Genomic DNA, 23363 nt, shown 5'->3' with positions numbered 1-23363 from the left:
ACTGCGGTCGTGGAGTTGTTTTGTTAGTTCGCAGATGGTTTCTGGTGGTTGGACGTCAGTAGATAGTGATAGAAGAAGGGGAGCGGTGATGTAATTGCGAATTGAATAAATACCCATTCCCCCGCCTACAACATACGCAAATAGCCACACCACCGTGAAAACAGAATTCCCATGCGCCGCACCACGCTAGATGCATGTGTCTCTATGGATCCGTTCTACTGGCGCATTTGCATGTGCTTGATGACATGCGCTGTGTTAAGATTCGCTGCTTGGGGGGGTTAGTTGCTGGCTAATCTTCTCCCAGTCTGCATACCAGTCTCCATGTTAAATCCTGTTAAATCCCGTCTAATCCTCCTCCACGCCCTCCAGCAGCGTAAACTCCAGCACGTCGCTCAGCGTCAGCACGCCCCTCAGCTTCGCGTCCTCGTCAATCACGATGAAGCGGTGCACGCGCGACTTGCGGATCGTGTCGTAGATGGTCGACATGCTGTCCTGGACCGAGCACGTGAAGATGCCGGGGAAGTCCTTTGGAGTGTGAGCAGCAGCGCGAGGGAGAAGAGCGGAGATACATACAGCGGAGCGCTTGAGCAGCGCGTCGCCGACCGTCAGGTTCAGGTCGTCGTAGGACCCGCCTTTGATGAGGGCGATGACGTCGACGGACTCGAAGACGTTGAGGACCGTGCCTGTGGGTGTCAGAGGAGCTCTATTTCACTGCACAACGCGACGCACCCTGCTTGTCGATGATGGGCACGCTGCTGATGTTCTTCTTGACCAGCATGTGGATGACGTCCATGACGGGCGTGTCCATGTAGCACGTGGCGATGTCGTCGTAGGTGCCGACGTTCATCTCGCGCAGCGGCTTGCGCAGCTTCTGCGTCTCCTTGACGTTGACGGCGATGAACTTGAGGATGCGATACTGGGTGATGACCGAGACGACCATGGTGCGCTTGGTCTCGTCGTCGATTTCGACCACGGGGATGCGGCGCGCGCGCGACTCCAGCATCTTGCGGCACGCCTCGTAGACGGGGCGGTCCGGGTGGCACGATATCGTCTCAATGGGCTTGACGCCTAGGGCTTTCTCGATTTCTACGCTGTCAGCGCGGTCACGTGGCGGGCAGGGCCGGGGTACCTCGCAGGCTGCTCAGGCGGAACTTGTCCACCTTCTGGAGGGCATCGGGGTTCTGCCAGTAGTATTGGATGACGTTGATGTAGTCGGCGGTGGTCAGCAGGCCGGCGAAGGTCGACGTCTTGGAGTCCCATAGTGGCGCGGACACGATGCCTGGGCGGTCAGCGGCGTCTCCTCGAGCGACTACAGCGCGTACCGTTCTGGGTGAGGATGTTTAGGCTCTTCTGCACGCGCAGGGCCGTGTCGAGGATGATCAGACGGTAGCTGATGGGCAGCACGTCATAGCTGGTCCGGGCCTTGAGGAAGGCGCGGATGGTGCGCTGCGGCAGTCAGCTCTGCGCCGGCGCCCACGTCACGTCTCACGTCTCACGTACCAGGCCGTCCAGCTGCTCGCGGTCGAGCGCGGTGAAGGTGCGCGGCGGCAGGATCGGGCGCGCCTGCTCGAGCAGCGTGCGCGGGGAGACGAAGGTCGGGCGGGCTTCGTTAGGGCGGGCTTCGGTGTCGCCCGACATGGTTGCTGCGATGCTCGCGAGGTCGGAGCCAGAGCCGCATGGGGGGATGTGTGCAGCTCGCCGGCGTAGCGTTGACGGTGGGTCGGCGTGGCTTGATCGTGGGGAACGTCGGAGCTCCTGCAGACACGACACGGCGCACGGACTGCACGCGGGGCATCCCAGTCCGGTAGATAAAGCATGGTGTGAACTCGCAATTCTTAGCCGGTCTAGTAGATAAACACCATGAGTGGGAATAGTCAAACAGCACGAGTGAAACTGTCAATTCTCAGCCAGAACGCCTGGCTTCACACAGCTCAAACACAGAGCATGCATACAGGAGAGACCAGGCCCTCGCGATGCCTTAAAGCACATTGCCACCCCTCGTCTGATATATCTCGTCGAGCTAGGAAATCTAAGCTGGGTTCTTCTGCGCCGCCTTCGCTGCATCCAGGTTCAGCTCCGGGCCCGGCTCTGTCTTCTCTTCTTCTTGGATGATCTTGGCGGCCGCGCTCTCGACACTTTGCTGTGGCTCGCCAATCGACCGCCTTGCCTGCGCGACAATCGCCTCGGCCTCGGTCATGTTGCCCCTGGCTGTCAGCGGGTCGCCTTCGACGCCGATGGCGCCCTCGTTCTTTCGTTGCCGCACGGCCTTGTTGTCGAAGCGCACTACCATGCACGACAGGTTGTCTGTTGAGAAACGAGCCAGGGCGTAGTCGACCAGTCGCTTGGACGCTTCCTGCGGATCCTGGATCTGGCGGACCAGATCGACGGCCTCCTGGTCAGAGCAGACGTCCCACAGCTGGTTGTGTTAGCACTGGTATGTCAGTAGTAGGGACTTCACTTACGCCATCGCAAGCTAGAATCAGGAATTCGTCTTGATCTGCCTGGATCACCGTCTCTGTGGTGTAGGGATGGCCTGTGACCAGGTCCTTCATATAGGCATCGCCGAGCGCACGTGTGACGGCAAGTACACCGTTGACGCGGTTGTTGAGAATCAGCCCGCCAGCGCTGGCCACGCGGCGCCCTTCGTTTTCGTCGCTGCCCTTGTGGTCGTACGAGAGGCGGAGGGCCCTGCCATTTCTGCAAAGGACGATACGCGCATCGCCAACGTTGGCTGTGTATAGCACTCGCTGACGGCTGGCCTCGCTCTGCAACCGATCTGCGACGGCATGTGCCTCAGCGGTCTCCACCTGGGCACTCTCCCCAGCCTCAGACTTGACAGCCGACGCAGCAGCAGGAGCAAAGAGGACCGATCCAGTAGAAGACTGGGCGTTGGGGATTCTGTCTTCCCACCTCAGAACCGCAGTGATTGCGGTGCATCCGCTGTTCTTGAGGGGCAGCTTTTCGAGCTGGTTGTCGACCGCTGTAAAGGTCTGGTCGAGCAACTCCGGGATCGGTGTGTTGGGGTTCTTCTTGATCGTCTCTTCCAGAATCAAGTGCAGCTTCTTTCCACACCAGTCGGCAGCAAAGGTCCCGGCATGGCCGTCGAAGATGGCAAAGTACCCGTTATCGGTCTCGGCAACTTGCTGATTGGTGCTGTCAGATTGCACGGAGCCAGCGTCGGACGTCGAGCCTCTCTTCTCGCCGCCAAACGAAGGCGCAGGTGTGCTCAGGAAGTTGTACAGATATGCGTGTGTGTCCTCCATTGTGCGCCTGCATTTCTTGTTCTTGTCTTCTGTCACACCAACTCGGAACGTCGACCGCGGTGTGGGCGCAGACTCACCCGCAGAGTTGTTGAGAGAGCCCTGCGGCACGCTGAGGGCGGCGTCTGATTTCCCGAGCTTCTGCATGGGGGTCTCGTTCTTGGCCGGCGAAGAGCCAGGCGCAGCGGCGGCGTTGGGATTGGCGCTCAGGTGCAGCGACTGCTTTGCGCTCGAGAACATGTCCCGCGCGCGCGACACGCCGCTACTCCGCCTCTTCTTGTCTGTGTTGGGGTTTGAGGCATCGCTTGACTTCCGGTCCAGGCCATTTCCGGCGGGCGCTCCTCCCATAGCTGAGTCGTGCGAAGCCGCGGGCGCGGGTCCTCGGGGGTCGGTGGTCGCGGAGCTGTCGTTAACAGCAAGTTCGTCGTCTTTTCCAGGGGAGGTGCCAAACATGCGATTCAGCAAGCCTCCGTTACTGGAGAAGCTGCGGCGTTTGTTGCCTGCCAGGTTGAACGGCGTGCGGTCGTGCGGTGACAGAGTGGCAAGATCACAATCTGGTCGTCACCGTGGATGTCGCTGGTTGGAGAGTCGGGCGTTTGAGGGTGACGTCAACGACCTGCGAAGGATCCCAAGTATCAGCGCAAGCTCTCAAGCGAACGACGGCACGCAGGGCAAGCAAAGAGGGGCAAACGGCGCGAGTCCGTGCGTCGTGTCGTCAAGCGGGCAGGTACATACAGAATACACGGTGAGCCGAGGGCGATGTCGACCGTGCGGGCAGTGAGGTTGGGGATTGGGAGGGGACGTGTTTTTGTTGTGCGACAATCGAGGAGCTGGAGTTGGGCGCAGGCGGCGCTGTGTGGAAATGACGTCGGCGTTACCGGACAGGGCACAGCGCGGAGTTTGCTGCAGCAGTTTCGCAGAAGCGGAGAGACTGCAGAGTGAGTAGGGTCTAGGAATGACGTGGAGGATAAGAGTGTGCGCGTGCGTGCACTGCCTGCTGTCTTGGAGCAAAGTGCGGGGACAAGGCTTGAGGCGCTCGTCCCGTTGTTTGATGGCTGCCTCTACCCCGCTGGTGCCTTACAAATGTGCAGAGCTGGCGGTGCTGGCCGTCGTGGCTGGACGACCCTCGGCCGTTTGGGGCCTTGTGACTTGCTGCCGCCCCAGTGCATGCAGCTTCCCGCTGTTTCGTTTTGCATGCGTAACTCGAGCATAGACGATGGATGATCAGCAGTCTGGACCCTTCGGAATGTCCACCGGCTCAAGGGGTGGAGAATGCAGGGATATTCAGACTATGGTTCATGTAACTAAATCCTAGTCGGCTGCACGAGAGACAGACGGATAGAGTGCCTCATCGAGCGGGACACAGCACGAAAGCAGCGCAGGAGCAGCCTCGATATCAACATTGACACAAACGAGACATTGTTCTGCACCTGACCATGCTGTAATTCAAACCGGGCGACAAGCACGTTGCTGCCACCTTGACCGGTGCAGGCAGAATCAGCTCAAAGATGGGATAACGGCCACACTCCGCCTCATCTCCTCAGGCTGTCCAGTCGTGCCTGGAGGTCGTCGTCATCGGGGTCTGCACCGCCGCCTACTGCCTGCGCCACTCTGCCCTCGGGCACGGCGGCCTTCTGAAGACCGCTCGGCGTCTCTCCCATCTGCTGAGTGTGAGCATGTTGTTCTACCATACGAGCGGGGATACCCACAGCTTGGCCGAGGTCGATGCCGATTTCGTCCAAGACCTGGTTCACGACGTCCTCACTCTCCTCTTCGTCCTCCATGCCAGTGGCATCGTCGATGGCGTCGTCCATCATCTCCTGGCGCTGGTCCATGATGTCGTTCTCCTTCTCGAACTCCATGGCTATGCGCTGCAGGGCCGGCAGGTTCATCTGCCTGTTCATGCTTCCTAGTAATGCTGCATGCTGTTAGAGCTGCGGTCAAAAGCTGGTGGCGCACATACTGGTCGCTCCCTTCATAGACTGCATCATCTGCTCGTTACTGCGGACGGTCTGTGTGCATTAGCCGTGAAGCTCGCAGCAGGGCGAGTGGCGCACCTGTATCCGCAGCGAGATGGCCTGCAGCTGTGTCCTCATCTGGTAGAACTTCTGGATGTATCGCCTTGTGCGCACCAGATCCTTGGCCTGTATGCGCAGCGGTCCCATCTGGCCGTTCTTGGCGCTCTTCTTGATGTCGGCCACGAGCTTCTTCTCCTGGTTCTCGAGCTTCACGCGCTCGCGGTCGAGCTCTCGCTGTGTCTTCTCGAGCGCGCGCTGGTGCTTGCGCAGACGCTCCGCCGGCGTCATGCGCTTCCCGAATGCCCATTCTACAATCTGCGTCACTTAGCCATGCGCAATTGCAGGGTGGCCGTACCTACATTCATGATTGCTAGGCAGCGGGGTGGGAGACTCAGAACGGTGCGCGCTGTCGCGGCAGCGGACCGGGATAGCGGGTCGCAGTAGTGCTGCTAGTCTTCTGTGCGAGCTCTCGAGCTGGCTGTACGATTGGGGACTGCGCGTGGTGGTGGACGTGGAGCAGCGGGTGGGTGATAGCGGGTAGGGCTCGGCACCGTATGACGCACGCTACCGCGCGGGAGCCGTCAACCGCACCCAAGTCGCTCTGTCGCTGAGTTGGACGGCGCCTGTCGCGCTTGTGCCGGTGCTGAAACCACCACCGGCCAGGCGCGAGAAATTGCAGAGCGTCCGCAGCCAGTCAATCCGCGCAACGGGCTCGAGATTTGGCACCGGCACGTGTCAGCGGGCTGGCAGCGCGGCCAATCCCTGTCCGCTCGGCGCTCGGGCGCCACGCAGTGCATCATCAATCACGTTACGACATTTCTTTTCTCCCAACGGCGTCGCCTCCTGCCACCACGACAACCCGACACCACGACATGCCCGCGCCCCGGACTGCGCGCACCCCCCAGCCACCCCGATGAACCACGACCACCGCGCCACCGACCCCTCCACGCCGGAGGAGTCGTCCTCGTCCTCCCGCCACAATGCCTCGACCCCCGACCCGTTCGTCCCTCGCGTGCCTGGCGCACCCGGCTACATGACCGTCGGCTCCGGGTCGACCCCCGAGGCCGCCGCGCGCCTGGTGTCGATGCTGGACGACGACTCGGGCTACGGAGGCAGCCTGCGCGACGGCCAGAGCGCCGGCCCCAGCTGGCCCGCGGCTATCGGCGAGGACCAGCCGTCGCTGTCGCCCACCACGCTGCCCGCCGCCTCGGGCAACTCGGAGCACGACCGCCAGCGCAGCCACGTGATGCAGCTGCGCTACAACCAGAACAAGAACGCCCTGGGCCGCGCCATCCACGGCACCATCGAGACCCTCAAGAGCTTCCAGGAGACGAACCTCAAATGGCCCGCCGACTACCCGTCCATCCAGAAGGAGCGCAAGCCGTCACAGAGCCGCGACCCCCGCCCTGGCATCCACCACACACAGTCGTCCATCGGCGACTTCGACCCCGCCATGCGCTCGCCCGAGCGTCCTCGCCCGCCGCGCCGCGCCGGCACCTCCATCGGCGACGACCCCATTGTCGAGTCGAGCTCGGCCGCCGCCGCGAAGCAGAAGGAAGAACCGCGCCTGGTCACCCACAAGCTCGCCCAGGACTTCTCCGTCCTCAAGCTGGAGCTGCGCATGGGCAGCCGCACCCAGACCGACCTCGTACACTCCCTGGAGAAGTCGTCGATTGCCTCGCTGCTCGACGGCCAGATCCAGCAGAGCATCCGCCACCTGTACTCCATCAAGGAGCGCATTGAAGACACCTCCAGCAAGGTGCTTGTGACGGGCGATCTCAACGCCGGAAAGTCCACATTCTGCAACGCTCTGCTGCGGAGGAAAGTGCTGCCCGAAGACCAGCAGCCGTGCACGAGCATTTTCTGCGAGGTGCTGGACTTCAAGGAGAACGGCGGCATTGAAGAAGTGCACGCCATCCCCATCGGCTCAAAGTACAACCGCAACAACGAGGCCACATACACCGTGTTTGATCTGAAAGATCTCGAGAAGATCGTCATCGACAACGAGCGCTGGGCCCAGTGCAAAGTCTACATCCAGGACATTCGCGACGTGGACCAGTCCATTCTGAACAACGGCGTTGTTGACATTGCGCTCATCGACGCTCCCGGCCTAAATGCCGACTCGCTGAAGACGACTGCCATCTTTGCCCGACAGGAGGAGATTGACGTGGTTGTGTTTGTTGTGTCTGCAGCCAACCACTTCACCGAATCTGCGAAGAACTTCATTTTCAGCGCTGCCCGCGAGAAGGCTTACATGTTCATGGTCGTGAACGGCTTTGACGTCATTCGCGACCAGCGTCGCTGTCAAGAGATGATCCTGAAGCAGGTCTCTGGCCTCAGCCCGGCCACTTTCAAGGAGTCAAGCGAACTGGTGCACTTTGTTTCGAGTAACGCTATTCCTATGGGCGCGGGCGGCTCACCACCAGGTGGCGATGGCGACGACGACCCATCAGACAAAGGAAAGGGCAAAGAGGCAGAGAAGATGCGCGACTTCAGTGACCTCGAGACCTCTCTACGACGCTTCGTACTGGAGAAGCGCGCCCGGTCGAAGCTGGCACCTGCCCAGACCTACCTCCTCAACGTTCTCGGGGACCTGCACAACCTCGCTGAGCACAACCACAAAGTCTCCAAGGGCGAACTCGACCGCGTCACAAAAGAGCTCCAAGCGCTCGAGCCCGAGTACGAGTCCTCGAAGAAGGCCCGCACCGAAGCCGGCGAGCAGGTCGAGCGCACCGTCGAAGACACCACCGCCGACGTCTACAGCCACACCCGCGACACCCTCAACACCTGCATCGCGCGCATCGGCGAGCACGACATGGGCATCGAGTACCCGGGCCTGTTCTCCGCCTACCAGTACGCCGAGGACCTGCGCGACTCGATGCTGCACGAAGTCACCGAGACGGTGCGCCTGTGCGAGGAGCACGCCCGCTCGCAGGCCGCCGCCGGCTACAACGGCCTCAAGAACCTGGGCATCATGCACCTCGGCGACGACATCCACGCGGGCGTCAAGTTCCTCCCCGAGCGCATGTTCAGGAAGAACATGCATGCGCTCGCCCGCCAGGTCGACATCGACATCGAGCTGTGGGACTTCTTCGACGTCGCCGGCCTGTGGGAGCGCCAGGAGAAAGTCGCCGGGACCAGCATGGCGCTCACAGTCGCCGGCGTCGTCGGCGGCCGCCTGGTCGGCGGCGTGGGCTGGCTGGACGGCGCGCTGGGCGCGGCCAAGATCCTCGGCTCGAAGAACATGCAGCGCCTGGTCATCCCGGGGCTGCTTGCCGGTGGTACGTCTCCCTCGCCCTTCTCTTCCCTTCCATCCATTTTTTATAACACCCTACTAACCCCACCCCAGCCGCCCTCGCCCTCTCCTACGTCCTGACCTCCGTCCCCTCCTCCCTGCCCCCCCGGCTAGCCACCAAACTCGCCCACCAACTCGCCGCCATCGACTACACCCACGCCACCGCGTTGCGCACCAGCGCCGAGATCCGCCGCGCGCTCAAAACCCCCGCCAACGACGTCCGCATCGGCCTGCAGCGCAACGTCGAGAAGCTGCAGCGCCAGAGAGAAGAGAACGCGCGGTTCCGCGGCGAGGCTGAGGTCGCGGTTAAGTATTTTGGCAATTTGGTGAGGAGGAGTGGGGAGTTGAGGCAGACGGTGCAGAGGGTGGATTTGGAGGCGCCGGTGGTGTGAGCGTGAGATGGTGGGCGAACGCTGAACGAGTGCCCAGTGCGTAAGCGGTAGATATTGTACAAAAGGAAATTCCGGCGTTCAGAGGCGCGGAGACAGAAGGGATGTTTATGTGTTACGGTCGATGGTCGATGATGGGGAAACGCTCTACATATTCTTATGGGAGATGCTGTATATGCCTTAATTCTATACCCCTCTTGCTTTACCGGACGGCTTTTGCTTTGCTACATGCTTCTTGCTCTGCTATCCGCTTCTTGCTTTGCTTTGTGCAGCGGTGGTGATGGGGTGGGGGTGTGCGTTGCCGTGGATGGGAGGAAGCGTTGTCGCATGTCACCATCTCTTGAAGAAGCAGTACCACCTAATTTCCTTCACTCCCATTCTGTCCGTAAACTCGCCTCGCATTACCCGCCGTCCCCCATGTCCCCAAGCGAAGACCGCCCATCACCCCTTCCACGGCCACACCCTCTCCCACACCTCCCTTTCCTCCGCCGTCTTCGCATACAACCCAACAACCTGCTCCCGCATCTGCTCCAGCGCGTCGACAGCCTCGTCGTACACCTCGTGCCTCACGACCCCCTGCTCCGGGAACAGCGTCCCGATACACTCGCGCATCGCGCGCATGGCGTGCATGCCCCTCAGCGCACCCTCAGCGTCAGCCTCCATCTCAGCGCGCTCGCGGGCCGAGAAGCTGAACGGGCACGGCGCCGTGGTGTCGGCGAAGGCGGGCCATTCGTCTTGCAGCTCGGCGACGCGGGCGAGATAGAGGGCTTCGCCGTGGATGGACAAGTTGCGCGCGAGCACGAGGAGGGTGAATGCGTCGGTGTCTTGGTACGTGAGGGCGGCGTGCAGACGGGGGTTTGTGTTGTGCGTCAGCAGGGCGAACAGGGAGCAGAGGGATTGCTGGTAGTAGAGGATCTTGGCTTGTCGTTTTGCTTCGGGCTCGAGGCTGGCTAAATCCTTTCTTAATTGCGATCGCACTAGACCGTCGATGGGCGGGCCGCTGTAGTCGATGATGAGGGGTTGGCGGGCTTGGAAGTAGAGTGGGGATAGCTCTGTTGACTGCCAGTCGATGATGGCGACCACTTTGGTGGGTTCAGAGGGGTCGACGAAGATGTTGGCGACGTGTAAATCATCGTGCCAGAGATGCGCTGACGATAGTTATTCGTCTTTCGGAAGAAGGTGTCTCATGAAGTCAAGGTAGCAGCGCGGAGCTTTCAACTTCTTTGCCCTCGTTGGTAGATATGTTCCTGGACCGCACAGTGTGATCGGCGACTTGGGCAACTCGGGAAGTTGGTTGACACATGCTATCTCGCGGTTCCCAATTGCAGTATGATATGCTTCTAGGGAACTCCCTTGCTTTTGTCAGTTGAACAGTCTTCGTCTTTGTGTGGCAAGATCTTACATGGCCCTCTGTCAAAGCTGACTGTTCCTCTTCCCTGATCGAAATTCTCGCGTCCTGTTGATGGGCCGACAGCATATCGCGTGTCAGTGATACGATCGCCATTTGCATCCACGTATAACGGCTGATCGCTGGGTGCCTCTTCGAGGTCTCCTGGAAAGTAGAGGCTTCCATACTTGGTGAACGAGACTGATGTCCAGGACTTTTGGAACCCAGCGATAGCCCGAACAACAGCAAATTTTTCTTCAATCTTCATACTTGGCCAGACTTGTTCTATTTCAATCCCTGCGACCTGCTCCATGATGATGTATTCAGCGCCGACAGGAGTCTCGTGCGCCCGTGAGCACCAGGCTAGAACCTTGGGGACTGGCGTTCCAAGAATGTTTCGCGCCTGGATTATTAGCTAGACAAGTGCAGAGGCTACTAGAGACGACTTACGAAATCCATTGTCGCAACTTCACTCGCCGTGGTGAAGTGAGGTAACCCAGCATTTGGATTCGGAACTTTGGCTACAACTCGAGAGCCGTTGTCCATAGTAAGCAGCATGCTCTTGTTATACATACCGTCAGGATACTTTGAGATGCTGACACATGTTTTCGCTCCAATAGCTTCGGCTGCACAACGCGCAAGCTCATTGACATTGAAGCGGACATGGCGCTGCGACATTTCATATTGCTCATTACTGACAAAACGCCCTCGAGTGTAGTTGAACAGTTCCTCATTGTATTCAAGATCTAACTGAATCAGGATCATGAAATCCATTCTGCGAGTGAACTTACCAGGAAGCAATGCTCGTACGACCTGCTGAGGAGGAGCGTGACTACTTGTCATTGTTCTGCGGCTTGCTCTGGTCCAGCAGCGTGTGTGCCGGAACAAAAACATGCCTTTCGGATTCGTGTGTGTTATTGAGGTTTTTAGACAACGCGACCCAGCTGCTGAGAGCGCAGCGAGCACGAAGGCGTTCTGTGGGAGACTGTCGTCGCCAAGTGGCTTCCCGTTCGGGTAAGCGCGCACCCACTGCCTTCACCCATGCCAACAAGTGACACTGCGCCCAGCGCCTTTAGGTCTCCAGATAACGCGAGACGACTGAGCTTAGATGTATCCAAACTGCTATATGGCAAGACTCGAGATCAATTGCGATGATGGAACAAGAGCTGGTCAATCCCATCTCTACTCAGTGCTCAGTGAAGAGGTAAAGAAGAGACACTCTTCCACTACACCCTCATCGACACCCATCTAAACATCCGTGACCACCCTCTTCCACGCCCACTCACCCTCAGCGCCGCAAAACCGCCACCACAAACCCAAGCAAAAACCTACCCATCTTGAGTCCATCTCAACACCTCGCTATTAAAGGTCTGTCGAGTCCGCATACGCAGCGTAAACGCCTACCGGATAGTGCAATGCAGTGCAGCGCAGTGCAGCAAACGCAATCGAATCTGCGCGTAACCTCTCCATGCCGTGCTAATCACCACATCACCAGGGCCGCACTTAACACAGCCTGTGCCACTTAACGCGCACGCCAGCCACGACCACTACACCGCGGCGCCTGCGCTGTTGCGCGCCCCGTGCAGCCTTGCGCAGGAAACCCCGCGGTACAACACACCCCAGCCTTACACAGATCCCACGTCCCCAGCCCATGACGTCGGGCATAATAGTTCTATATCCACGCCGTCCTCACCACGCGCACCTCACCTTTACTGCGTATGCACACCTCACTTCTACTGCGTACGCACCATACCGCTACACACGTTCCCGTTTCACCCAGGCCCCACCACGACCGCGGTTTCACCCAGCTGTCATGTTTCGCCGCAGCGCATCATGCCTTGCGTGTTTCAGGTGTGCGTGAGGGCGCGCGGTGTGTGGGCGGCGTGGCAGGTTGCGTGCAAGGTTTGGGCTGCGACGACGGGGGGGTTGGGACGAGGGGTGGTGTTTGGCGGTTGGGCGTTTGGTGGTGCGAGGGAGGTGGGTGCTGCGGTGGAGCGGGCTGAGGCTGCTGGCGATCAGGCAGGTTGAGGCATCTGGTGATCAGGCGGGTTGAGGCATCTGGTGATCAGGCGGGTTGAGGCATCTGGCAGTCTGCGGCACCTGGGGATCACGGGTGAGGCATCTGGAGGTGCTGCAGGTGCGTGCAGGCGGGAGTGCGCGGGTGGTCTTTGTGGGCAGGCCCGGGCATCGTGGGCGTGCATGGTTGGGGTGGACGAAAGCAGACGGAGCTCTAGTGTTGTGCGAACCGTGCTTGGGGGAGTAATCAGCTCTAAGAGGTGCAGACGAGGCCGGGCGATCCTTTAATATCTACCAGTTCATTCAGCTGACGCAGAGACCCTGATCGCCTTGATTATGCGGATGGGCGCATGCAGATCTAGTGCACGAGGCGGCTTCCTTCATACTGCGAGCACCCGAACGGGCACAGGTTGTTTCCACCTCGAGGGTGTTTGCTGGTGGTGAACCCAAACATCAACGTCTTCCGCCAGCCAGGCCACGGGCTGGAGACCAGGACAGGTAGGGAAGCGGAGCAGCTGATCGTGCTCGCATGGGTTCGTCACCCCTGCCCAATATAACGTCGACAATGCAATTTCCTCCGCATTGCGAACTACAGAGCCGCTGCCTCAGCTGGCTGCGGGAGCGGAGGGTACCTCGTAGGGCCGCGCATGACATCTGTCGGACGTGAAACTTTGCGTTTATTCGACGCTGCGCTTAGGAGCGTTTGGTAGCGAGCGGCAGTTGGCGGCAGTGGGCCTGTCCAGCCCTACGCACATCTCAGGAGAGATCAGCAGAACGGCGACAGTGATGAGGGAGGGGTTTCAGGCGAGTTCCAGAGTGCGAGGCCTGGCGTTCGCACAAGTCACGTGAGAAACTGTCACAGCACGACCTCGGACACTGCACGAACGAGATGTGCTCAAGGCCTGCGAGCAAAGCTTTCTCAGCCATTGCCTCGGGGATCGAAACGCAAATCCAACCAGGACACGCGCACGTTTCAGAGGCCCAATTTGGGCCGAGGGTCTACATGCGGTGCTACCGAGATGAGGGAAAAGAGCACAGACCGCGTAGTGAGACGTTTCAGACGTGATCAACAGGGCTCTCCCGGCAGCAGAACGGACAGCGAGAATACGATGAGGCCACGCGAGCAGACGCTGGCTGGCACAGTGCGGCGTTGAGGGCAGACGCGTAAGACGGCGAGTTGCGTGCCTGACGCGATGGCAAACATTGCTGCCAACATTGCGCGGCGGCGACGCGTGTGAAGAAGCTTGTTAGCACGGGAGGCTGCCGGCCCCGGACGGTGCGGAATGCATTGCAGATTGCGCGTGGAAAAACGGAGTCTAGCGAGGGTGCGGTGCTGACAGCGACGGTGGACGGGCGGTCCAGTCTGGCGGCTCGGCGCAACGCGCTCTCAGCGGCCAGCCTCGTGCAGCTATTCAGGGTCTTGAACACGCTGGCGGCAGTGCTGGACGGCCAGCATCCACACAGCGCGGACCGCAAGCAGCGAAGCACAGGTTTGGCGAAGATGGGAGGCTTATATTTAGAAGGGAGAGCAGCTGTTCGTGGCTGACTGCGGGCAGACGTTGGCCTGGACACTCGGCGGCCAATAGAAATGGGCGAGCGCCATGGAGCCGCCGTTAGGACCGCCCAGGCTGCTGGCCGCTGCGAATGACTGGACGTGGCCGCCAGACAGACGCCATCGACGTGGTGGAGCGCGTGTTGCGGTGTGCGAAGGCCCGGCTGCTCGAGCAATGAGCGCGCTGGCTGCTCGACAAAGCTGCTAGAGCGTTTGCCCGCACGCCCTTGCTGGCCCTGGCCGAGAGAGGGCCGCGAGGGCGAGGGGTGCCAGAGCTGCCACACAGAGGCTGCCCGCGGCAGTAGCTGCTTCGGGCGGCGGCGTGGGAGGCTCGCAATCCACGGCCTCCAGCTCGCAGCACCGCGCAGAGAATGGCACAGAGAATGCACTGCCGCTGCACAGCGATCAGCGCAGGAGCGGGCCAGCAGGCGCTCATCCCTCGCCATCTGCGCATGGCTGCCGTCGTTTCAGTGTCGATGCACCGTGTCAGGGGGGCCACTATCGAAGTGGAGTTAGCCGGCTGCACGCTAGCCGCTCCCTGCACACACCCAGAAGCCAGTCGGCATCAAATAGTCGCGCCCGCTCGCCTCTCGTCGCCCGTCCGCTTGTCACCTTTTCTCCTGGCCCTCCAGCGCTCGCCTTCCCTCCGACTTTCACTCTCTTCTCTGCCCGTGCAGCTTTGCATCTTAGTCCGTTCTTGGGACAGCTTATCACCACCTAATCGCCGAACCCCGAGCGCGCGCCAGTCCCGCCGCTCTGCCTGTGAGAAAAGAGAGCCTCGACGCCCAGCCGCCCCGCCGTTTGTCCTGTGCACTTCCAGTCCTGCTCCGCCTGCCATCTGCTATCTGCCATCTGCAAACGCGCCTGCCTCACGCACCTGCCTCTGCCACCCGCACTTGCCGTGTGCAGCTAGACGCCTGGACCCTGCCTTTGACAGCCGCCTAGTGGACCGCGACTGAAGCACCCTTTGTTAATAGCTCCACCTGCATTGCATTGCCTATCGGCCGGACTTCGATCATAACGCTACCTTACCCACGATCAGTACGATCCTTAATCACGTAATCGCAACTCAATCCTTGCGCCCGTCTCCAGCGACTCATTCCACTCGAGACTCTTCCATTCTATATCTTTTCTGCTGTGCATTGCGCATCTTGCCGCTGCAGCCTTACCCTTTGTTCCCCACCCAAACTACACAACCATGAGCATGGACGCTGGCGGTCTTGCTCAAATGTCCTACAACAACTTCCAGACCCAGGGCTTCGGCAACCCGACCTCGAGCTTTTCGTCTCGCGGCAAGGGCGCTGCTTTGAAGCGTCTCAGCGTCGCCTCCCCGCCCAAGGTCGCCTCTATCGCCGAGAACGAGGTCCAGACTCCTCGCACCAGCCGCTCTCATCTGCTGGCCGGCCTGCGCACTGCTCCCAAGACGCCTTCGTCTGCCCAGCCCCCTGCGTCGGCGCCCTACAACCAGCGCCAGCACAACATCGGCGGCAACCAGACCAACCGCCTGTCCAGGAACTTCAACCAGAACGGCCCGCAGACCGCCGTCGGTTCCGGCTTCAGCGGTGCCTCCCAGTACGGCCAACAGCAACAGCAGCAGCAGCAGCACATGCTGTACGACCAGGTCCTGGCTCCTCCTACGATGCAGTACGACGACGGCGAGATGGATCCCGCTGTTGCTGCCCAGCTCCTCGCCACTGAGGCCTACCTTGCCCAGAGGCAGCAGCAGCTCCAGCAGCAGCTTCTCGCCCTCACCGCCCAGCAGTTCGGCAACATGGGCCTCAACGGCATGCGTCAGCAGCAGTACCCTGCTACGCCCTTGACCAACGCCTACGGCCAGCAGTTCCAGCAGAGCGCTCCTGCTGTGCAGGAGACCGGCCAGCCTGGTGTCTACCTCGTCTTCAACCAGTTGACCGGCCAGTACCAGTACGTAGTCGACCCCATGTACCAGCAGGAGGAGAACCTGTCGCACTCCCCGCCACCGCCAACTCCCGGATATGCGCACTCTCCTCCCAAGGTCGACACTCCTGTCCTCCACGTCTCTCCTCCCAACGAGGTCAACCCCAACCCATGGGCACGCAGCACCTCGCCTCCCAAGAAGTCGTCGACACCCCCTCAGGATGTCGTTCCTCTCCCGCCGCCATCTGCGAACGCCTTCCGCCGTGGCCACAAGAAGCAGCCCTCATCGCTTGCGATTGACTCCAGCGCTGAAATGCCTGCGGGTCCCAAGTCTGCCTTCGTCCGCTCGGTTGGCTTCCCCGCTACTCCCATGACCGGCACCTTCGGACCTGGTCAGGCGCGTGCTGGTGAGCACCCCGTCCGTCAGCCCCGTGGACCACCTTCGATCGAAGAGCTCAAGGCCAGTCCTACCTCCAAGCACGAGGGTAGCAAGAACTTTGCCGCTCGCCAGCGCCGCCAGGCAATCAGCAACCTCGTCCGTGCCGGCATCGGCCGTCGTGGCCAGCGCACCGCCAGTGGCAGCTCTTCTCCGGCGAGCGAGAACTTCCCCTCCTCAGACAACGATTCAGACAGCGTCCGCAGCGGCGGCAGCGGCAGCCTTTCCGGCAGGCCCAGCATCGGCAGCCTTCGTGCTGTTGCCAACGGCGCCATCGGCTCTGAGCGTCAGGCTTCGAAGGAGCGCTCTCGCGGAACCTCCATCGACCGCTCTTACACTGCCACCAGTGTGAGCAGCGAGGAGGGCTTTGTCGAGGTCCGCCCCACCCTTGTCCAGCGCCGCTCAACACCCAAGCTCATCTTCACCAGCGCTGAGAAGCGCAAGAGCACCATGTTTTAGACGTCTGGAAGATACATCACTAGGAGCCAGCTTCCTTTGTGCATATCACTGAGATATCTTATGATGTCACAGTCTTACGGCCCGTTACGACTCTTTCCTTTTTGCATCAGGCGAAGTGCATACGCTGGACTCCGGATCTGCTTTCATTTTTCACATACTACGATTACCATTCGTCTCTCCTCCAGCTCTCTGCAGGGCTTCGGGAGATCTTCTTCAAATTCTTGTTTCCGACCTTTATGCAAACTGCTTTTAATGAGCACGCAAATGACTGTTTGTTGTTTGCACGTTTTTGGAGTATAGTATACTGGAAAGGAAGGGAACTACGCTTGACAGACAACGAGCTCTGCGCCTGTGGCTGGAGCTCATTGCACTCTCTGAGCTTTTCTTTTTTACCTACGTCGAGAAGTGTAGGATGTTCATGCAAGTACGACAGTACGAAGGATGGGTGGACTATATAGGATGAAAACCTAAATATCACTCTTTTACTTAACACATGAAGTCTACCTGCTATCTGGACATTGTAAGCCTGTGCGTGTTGTGACCCAATGAACGCCTTCTCGAGTCCTCGTGGCTCCCAAAATGGTTAGCGCACCCGGAAAATGTCTTGTCACGCGCTAGTTCTCACACCCTCCTGCACCACATTCGTACTATCTTGCAGGTTTGAGGCTCTGTGGGATAGTCACACGACTGGATCACTACGTGTGCAGTATTGTGCGTCCAATGGTTATCAGGTGAGTGCGAATCGGTTTGAATCATTCTGCAAAGTATCATCCTCTCTGCCGTGTCTACGCCACTACATACTTGGCGTTGTCTACTCCTCCTTTCCCCTGCACAAACATGCGGATCTCAGCCCCGTGCTTGCCGCCCTTAGCACTCCCGGTCGGGGTCCATGCCATGTCAGACAACAGCATCGTCTGACGAGGTAGACATGAGAGTAGCCTCGTCCAAGCCTCACCCCCCCCCTCGATGCTTGTTAGAGCGTTCACACCCATCCCACATCTGCTGTTATTGTTATACATCTAATCTCGCACTCCTCATCTTGCTTTATCAACCAGCCCACACAACCACCATGGGCAACATAGGCAACGAGAACCGGGCTTACAAACCCCACCACAGTCCCAACACCGTCGGCGCCGGCTCCAGCCCGACAGCCAACCGCATCCACCTCGACCAGCCGGGTCCCACCAGCGCCTCCCCCATGCTCCGGCGCGCGGCTGGCCGCATCCCGCACGTCGGCATCGTGGGCGCCGGCGTCGCGGGCCTGCGCTGCGCAGACGTGCTGCTCAAGCACGGCGCCAGAGTGACCATCTTCGAGGGCCGCAATCGAGTTGGTGGCCGCTTCTGCCAGGGCAAGGTGGGCGAGCACCTTGTTGACTTGTAGGTCTTGCACGTGGTGTGGTGGTAAGATGCTGATGTGCCCAGGGGCCCGAATTGGATCCATGGCACGGAGAATAATCCGATCCTGGACCTTGCCAAGGAGACGAAGACGACGACTATGAATTGGGACGGGAGGCAGGCGGTGGTTGATGCTGCGGGGAGGTATCTGTCCGACAAGGAGGCGGCGGCGAATACGGAGCTGGTGTGGGGGATTGTGGAGCAGGCGATGAAGTATTCGAATGAGCACTCTGCGACGATAGATCCGCAGACGAGTTTGTACAATTTCTTCGAGGAGGCGGTGGAGAAGATGTTTCTTAGTGAGAAAGAGGAGGACGCGAAGAAGAAGAGGCAGACGATTCTGCAAATGTCGGAGATGTGGGGGGCGTTTGTGGGCAGTGAGGTCCAGAAGCAGAGTCTGAAGTTCTTCTGGATGGAGGAGTGTATTGATGGCGAGAATTTGTTTGTGGCCGGCACGTACAAGAAGGTGCTTGAGAAGGTTGCCCGGCCGGCGGTGGAGGCTGGTGGTATTCGCTTTAACTGCATGGTGAAAAAGATCATCTCGCAGACCAGCGAAGAGGGCGCTGATCCGTCAGTGACTGTCGAGTTTGAGGGTCCTTCGGGAGCGGGAAGCGAAACATTTGACGAGGTCGTTATGACCGCACCACTGGGCTGGCTGAAGAAGAACCTGGACACGTTCGAGCCCGCGTTACCGCAGAGACTACAAGAAGGCATTCACGCGATCGGCTACGGACACTTAGACAAGGTCAGCCAAAAATCATCCCAACATATTAAGATTCACGTCACTGACAGAACAGGTCTACCTCACCTTCCCCACCGCCTTCTGGAACACCTCCACCGCCCCCAACCCACCCGTCTCATCCACCTCCACCTCCCCAACCCTCCCCAACATCCCCGCAACAACCGCCCCCGTCCACCAACTCGGCGCCGCCGACTCCCCCGTCGACCCCTCCCACTACCCCGGCTTCACCTCCTTCATCGCACCCGCCTACGCGCCCCCCAACCCCTCGCACTGGAACCAAGAAGCCGTCAACCTCGCCGCCCTGCCCGGCCCCACCGCCCACCCCACCCTACTCTTCTACACCTACGGCGCAACGAGCCAGCACATCGCGGACCTCGTGTCAGCGCACCCCGACCCCGCAACACTGAAAGACCTCCTAGCGGCCTTCTTCCACCCGTACGTCTCGCGGCTTCCGAACTTCGACCCGCAGAACCCGCAGCACCGGCCGTCGCACGTGCTGGCTACGGCGTGGGCGCGCGATGAGCTGGCGGGCTGCGGGTCGTATGCGAATTTCCAGACGGGGCTGCAGCGGGGCGATGAGGATGTCGAGGTTATGCGCAGGGGCGTGCCGGAGAGGGGCGTGTGGATTGCGGGGGAGCATACGGCGCCGTTTGTGGCGCTGGGAACGGTGACGGGGGCGTGGTGGAGTGGGGATGCGGTTGCGGAGAGGGTGTTGGGGGGGTGGGGGGTTAGGGTTGAGTGAGGTGATGTGGAGAGGGGATGCAAGATGGGGCCGAGATGGGGGCGAGAGGGGGGCGAGAGGGGGGTAAGAGGGAGAGAGACGGGCTGGATAGTAGACGCGTGTGGTCACGTTGTTATACAGCATACAGCAGTGTTGTGCAGCGGATTCATCCTATAAATCACCCAAAGCTACCAGGCGTCTTCCACCACGCCACCATCGATACTGCAAGACCGTCCCGCAGCCGCCGCTTAATAGTAGTATCCGCCAAACCCTCCAAACCCGCCGTACCCGCCGTACCCTCCATACTCAGAGCCCAGTCGCTGACGCAGAAGCGAAGCCAGCACTTCGTACTCGTCGTCGGAGCTGTCGGAGCTGTCGTTGTCGTACCACGCGTCTCGCCTTGCAGGTCTCCTTGCACCTTGACCGGCGCCTGCGCAGCACGGGCCGTTGCATCGACGTCCTTCACGACGTGCTCCAGGGCCACGCTCTCCAGGGCCACGGGCTTCGGGATCACGGGCTCCAGGGCCCCGAGCTTCAGGGCCATAGCCTGCGGGACCACGACCTGGGGGACCACGGCCTGGGGGACCACGCATTTCAAGATCTCGACCTGCGGGACCACGGCCTGGGGGACCACGCATTTCAGGTTCTCGACCTGGGGGACCACGACCTCCAGGACCACGACCTGGGGGACCACGAGTCCCGGGACCACGCGGTCCCTCGTCTTCGCTGTCGCTGTCGTACCTTGGCCTGGAGCCGTATCCAAAGTCGTTCATCTCATCGCGGGCGCGTGGATCTCGGTCACGGGGAAACATTTAGTTGGAGTATGAATATGTTTGATAGATTGGTTGGACTGTGTTGTTTTGGTGGACTGGTGGATTGGTGTTTGTTTGTTGCTGTGGTGGGCTCTGTGTTCTCTGGAGAGGAAGAGGGGAGTGGTTTATATGTAGAAGTTGTGTGAAGTGCGATTCGTATGGCGAGGAAGGCGAGCGGCTTGAATGACTGCTGGCTGTCTTAGTGGCGAAGGTCTGGTGACTAGAGATACTCGCATTCTATCGTCATTGTGCAAGGTCACTTCTTCCTGGAGTGACGTGGTGGTGCCTTCCATGCTGACAGTGACGCTGCAAACAAGTAGTACTCAATTCTACAAACAATTGAAACTTGTGCTGCAGTTTTCAATGCGGTATCAACGAGAATTTTTTCTTGTAGATTCGTAATTCACAAAAGCATGTCACTTACCGACGTTGTACAGGGAGGCAGTGGGTGTATATCAGCACCCACATCGCGCGCCCCATCGGTCTGCACAGAACAACAACTTCCAAGACTATCTAACAATACCGATCTCGAATAGAGACTCAAACATCCATACCAAATATCCACTACAAAGTTTCACTGCACAACAATGTCGGACAGTTCGACCACCAGCTCCGCCTCCTCATTCAGACCAAGGTATAGATTCGCTCGAAGCGAGCCTACCTATCGCAACACCTCAACTACGCAGCGTCCAAAGCGCGGTATATCCCTCCACTTCGATAAACCGCAAGATTATCCTCAAACTCTCCTATCTCCAGAACGCATCAGATACCTGCGCAGTCTGCCCGAGTTTCGCCATTGGAACCATCCTCTGGCTGGACGCCGGGCTATGAACGACGACATCTGGTTTCTCCAGACCGGTGTAGCCAGCCTGAATCACCTACTAAAGAGGGGTCCTGTTGCGTTCCATCTCCAGACAAAGCAGGAACAGGCACGCACTCTCGCAAACTTCCGCAGGAATGAGAGGAGTCGCACTATGAAGCAGCAGGAGAAGGCAGATACTACGACCCCCGATCAAAGCACGGATGAAGAATACCCCGTAGCCTCGCTCCAGGCCTTGCAGAACGCGATCAAGCACTACGAGCGGCAGATCTACCAAGCCAGACGCGAGATCGCACGACGCACGTACGACACTTCACCGCACAGCACCTCACCCGAGCACGGCTCCAGCACCTGGAACACGATCCTCCGCGCCGCCTGCGCCCCGTCTCTCTCCACCCGCGGCGCCATACCCATCTCCGAGCCCCCTCCCTGCATCTTCCCCTGCCTCACCACCCTCACCAACATCCTGCCCGACACAGACTTCATGGCCACGCTGCCCGAATTTGCGCACTGGAGCGACCCGCAGGCTAGAGCCCAGGACACGGATATGGTCGTCTGCGGCCGCGTGTCGCTCCCCTACTTGTTTCTGCGTGGTCCGATGCTGCCCCCGTGGTACGTGGATGCGGATCCCGCGGCGGAGGGGCCGCGGGATGCACACAGGATACTGGGGCGCTTGCCGCACAATTGGGCGCAGTACGACAGCGTGATAGGCGAGGTGGCTGCAGATATCCGCGAGCTCGCGCGCCATGCGGCGGGGCTGTGGCGGGAGCATGGCGGCATGGAGGGGTCCCCGGGCTCGTGGTCGTGTGGAGTGTTTCTCCCGCGCCGGCTGCCTCCTCTGGATGAGACGTCAGATAAGGACGAGCAGGGGGTGTGGGGGAGCCAGAAGACTGCGTCGGTACGCAAGCCCACTGCGGTTCCGGCGGAGCTGGACACTGTCTGCGTTGTCTTTCCTGAGCTGACGTCGCCCAGTGCAAGCACCCCGTATCAGCCGCCAACGTACGCGGGCCCCAGCACAACCACAAGAGCAGGACCCAGCAGAACTACAAAAGCAGGATCCAGCACCACCGCAAAGGCGAGGCTCAATACCACTAAACCACCAGCCCCCAGTTCCGCCCCGCCCACCACTGAGCTCTCCTCCCCCCTACCCCCAGCCCCCACGCCACCCCCCAACCGCACAGCAGAAGTCATCTCCCTCTCCACCACCGACGACGGCGCGACGGACGACGAAGCCGACAGCTCATCCTACGGCGCAACCAGCGAGTCAGCAGGAGGCGTACCCATCCCGTCCGCCAAACCCGCGACCAACGAACCCTTCCACATCACCGAGCTCGAGCGTCTGCGTCTCGACACCCAGGCGCTGGAGGAATTTGCGCAGGAGTTCCGGGCGCAGTATGAGAGTGCGCGGGGTGCGGCGGGTGAGGGCGAGGGAGAGGGGAAGGGGAAGGGCAAGGAGGTCGTCAGGGACGTGTGAGGCGTATGCACTCCTACGTTGGCCTGCGTCTGTATTTCTGCGTCTGAGATAGGTGCGTTGAGTAAATATCGTAGATAGAGAGAAAACTGTCAGTGGCTGCAGGGACGTGCGGATCCTGATGCGTTGGTATTAGTGCTTGTTGATACGTGCTGATCACCCTCTGTAGCTATAGCTAGCTTGGTACAGCATACTGTCACAGTCGCGGGTTAGGTACTCACGCATCCTAAGTGGCTAGATGGCTGGAGGATGCGTGTGTAGGGTGTAGGAGAGGACTAGACAGTATATGTAATAGTAGTGCGGGGTGCCTGTAAGGGGTAGAAAGACTAGAGTTCTGTATACCTAGATACCTACAGTGCTGTTCTGCTAGGTACCTACTCAGGTAGCTATTCGTAGAGGTCACAGAACAGTGACAGTGTTGTTATAGCGCTTCTACAACGTTACTAACTTTAGGCTAGGTAGAAATAAGAAGAGTCTTACTTGTCTACAGATACCGAGGAGAAGTCTAGCACCTTTACCCAAGACACTATACACAGGAGGCGCTCTAACAGTAGGGCTTCCTATATGATACACTAAACCAGGCGTGGTCTGCACATTTCGGCCAGCATTATATAGTGTGTGCCAGAACCACAGACCTCGCTGCGCGTGTGGTGAAGATAGGGTAAGTGCTGATGACTACGAGGCAGTGAGGGGA

The 23363-nt window shown here is 59.7% G+C and overlaps 10 protein-coding genes across 10 annotated transcripts; 4 read left to right on the top strand and 6 right to left on the bottom strand.

The window, feature by feature from the left end:
• Window positions 1–231: 231 nt before the first annotated feature.
• C7974DRAFT_201109 (uncharacterized protein) lies at window positions 232–1738 on the bottom strand. The gene is made up of 6 exons (XM_046136774.1): window positions 1501–1738; window positions 1323–1446; window positions 1130–1279; window positions 730–1086; window positions 574–683; window positions 232–525 (listed from the first exon to the last, which is right to left on the bottom strand). Exons 1-6 carry the CDS (start codon window positions 1636–1638, stop codon window positions 346–348), a joined length of 1059 nt encoding a protein of 352 aa, XP_045996209.1. The 5' UTR covers window positions 1639–1738; the 3' UTR covers window positions 232–345.
• A 1-nt stretch (window position 1739) lies between these two features.
• C7974DRAFT_201115 (protein phosphatase-like protein 2C) lies at window positions 1740–3964 on the bottom strand. Its single transcript, XM_046136775.1, has 2 exons — window positions 2463–3964; window positions 1740–2416 (listed from the first exon to the last, which is right to left on the bottom strand). The coding sequence occupies exons 1-2, from the start codon at window positions 3711–3713 to the stop codon at window positions 2030–2032; spliced, it is 1638 nt and encodes a 545-aa protein (XP_045996208.1). The 5' UTR covers window positions 3714–3964; the 3' UTR covers window positions 1740–2029.
• Window positions 3965–4632: 668 nt separating this feature from the next.
• On the bottom strand, window positions 4633–6043 carry C7974DRAFT_201100 (charged multivesicular body protein-like protein 2a). The gene is made up of 5 exons (XM_046136773.1): window positions 5638–6043; window positions 5318–5593; window positions 5224–5272; window positions 4970–5178; window positions 4633–4921 (listed from the first exon to the last, which is right to left on the bottom strand). Exons 1-5 carry the CDS (start codon window positions 5641–5643, stop codon window positions 4793–4795), a joined length of 669 nt encoding a protein of 222 aa, XP_045996207.1. The 5' UTR covers window positions 5644–6043; the 3' UTR covers window positions 4633–4792.
• A 32-nt stretch (window positions 6044–6075) lies between these two features.
• On the top strand, window positions 6076–9190 carry C7974DRAFT_396062 (mitochondrial fusion GTPase protein). The gene is made up of 2 exons (XM_046142036.1): window positions 6076–8559; window positions 8628–9190. Exons 1-2 carry the CDS (start codon window positions 6192–6194, stop codon window positions 8963–8965), a joined length of 2706 nt encoding a protein of 901 aa, XP_045996206.1. The 5' UTR covers window positions 6076–6191; the 3' UTR covers window positions 8966–9190.
• Window positions 9191–11027, bottom strand: C7974DRAFT_463916 (kinase-like domain-containing protein; the record flags this gene model as incomplete). Its single annotated transcript, XM_046146249.1, has 4 exons — window positions 9191–10110; window positions 10216–10314; window positions 10365–10752; window positions 10800–11027. 4 exons carry the CDS (start codon window positions 11025–11027, stop codon window positions 9404–9406), a joined length of 1422 nt encoding a protein of 473 aa, XP_045996205.1. The 3' UTR covers window positions 9191–9403.
• A 2394-nt stretch (window positions 11028–13421) lies between these two features.
• C7974DRAFT_376939 (uncharacterized protein) lies at window positions 13422–14363 on the bottom strand (the record flags this gene model as incomplete). Its single annotated transcript, XM_046140317.1, has 1 exon — window positions 13422–14363. One exon carries the CDS (start codon window positions 14361–14363, stop codon window positions 13422–13424), a length of 942 nt encoding a protein of 313 aa, XP_045996204.1.
• A 633-nt stretch (window positions 14364–14996) lies between these two features.
• On the top strand, window positions 14997–16790 carry C7974DRAFT_201077 (uncharacterized protein). Its single transcript, XM_046136772.1, has one exon. The coding sequence runs from the start codon at window positions 15116–15118 to the stop codon at window positions 16706–16708; it is 1593 nt and encodes a 530-aa protein (XP_045996203.1). The 5' UTR covers window positions 14997–15115; the 3' UTR covers window positions 16709–16790.
• A 987-nt stretch (window positions 16791–17777) lies between these two features.
• Window positions 17778–19587, top strand: C7974DRAFT_413940 (amine oxidase; the record flags this gene model as incomplete). The annotated part of the gene is made up of 3 exons (XM_046143769.1): window positions 17778–18085; window positions 18131–18848; window positions 18901–19587. 3 exons carry the CDS (start codon window positions 17778–17780, stop codon window positions 19585–19587), a joined length of 1713 nt encoding a protein of 570 aa, XP_045996202.1.
• Window positions 19588–19660: 73 nt separating this feature from the next.
• C7974DRAFT_455447 (uncharacterized protein) lies at window positions 19661–20531 on the bottom strand. The gene has a single exon (XM_046145968.1). The coding sequence runs from the start codon at window positions 20376–20378 to the stop codon at window positions 19815–19817; it is 564 nt and encodes a 187-aa protein (XP_045996201.1). The 5' UTR covers window positions 20379–20531; the 3' UTR covers window positions 19661–19814.
• A 434-nt stretch (window positions 20532–20965) lies between these two features.
• On the top strand, window positions 20966–22672 carry C7974DRAFT_413938 (uncharacterized protein; the record flags this gene model as incomplete). Its single annotated transcript, XM_046143768.1, has 1 exon — window positions 20966–22672. The coding sequence occupies one exon, from the start codon at window positions 20966–20968 to the stop codon at window positions 22670–22672; it is 1707 nt and encodes a 568-aa protein (XP_045996200.1).
• Window positions 22673–23363: the final 691 nt, after the last annotated feature.

This window comes from Boeremia exigua, assembly GCF_020726555.1.
Source record: "Boeremia exigua strain MPI-SDFR-AT-0100 chromosome Unknown C7974scaffold_7, whole genome shotgun sequence".
NCBI lineage: Eukaryota > Fungi > Ascomycota > Dothideomycetes > Pleosporales > Didymellaceae > Boeremia > Boeremia exigua.
Note: the sequence above shows the minus strand (reverse complement) of the source record. Positions and strands in the feature narration are given on the sequence as shown.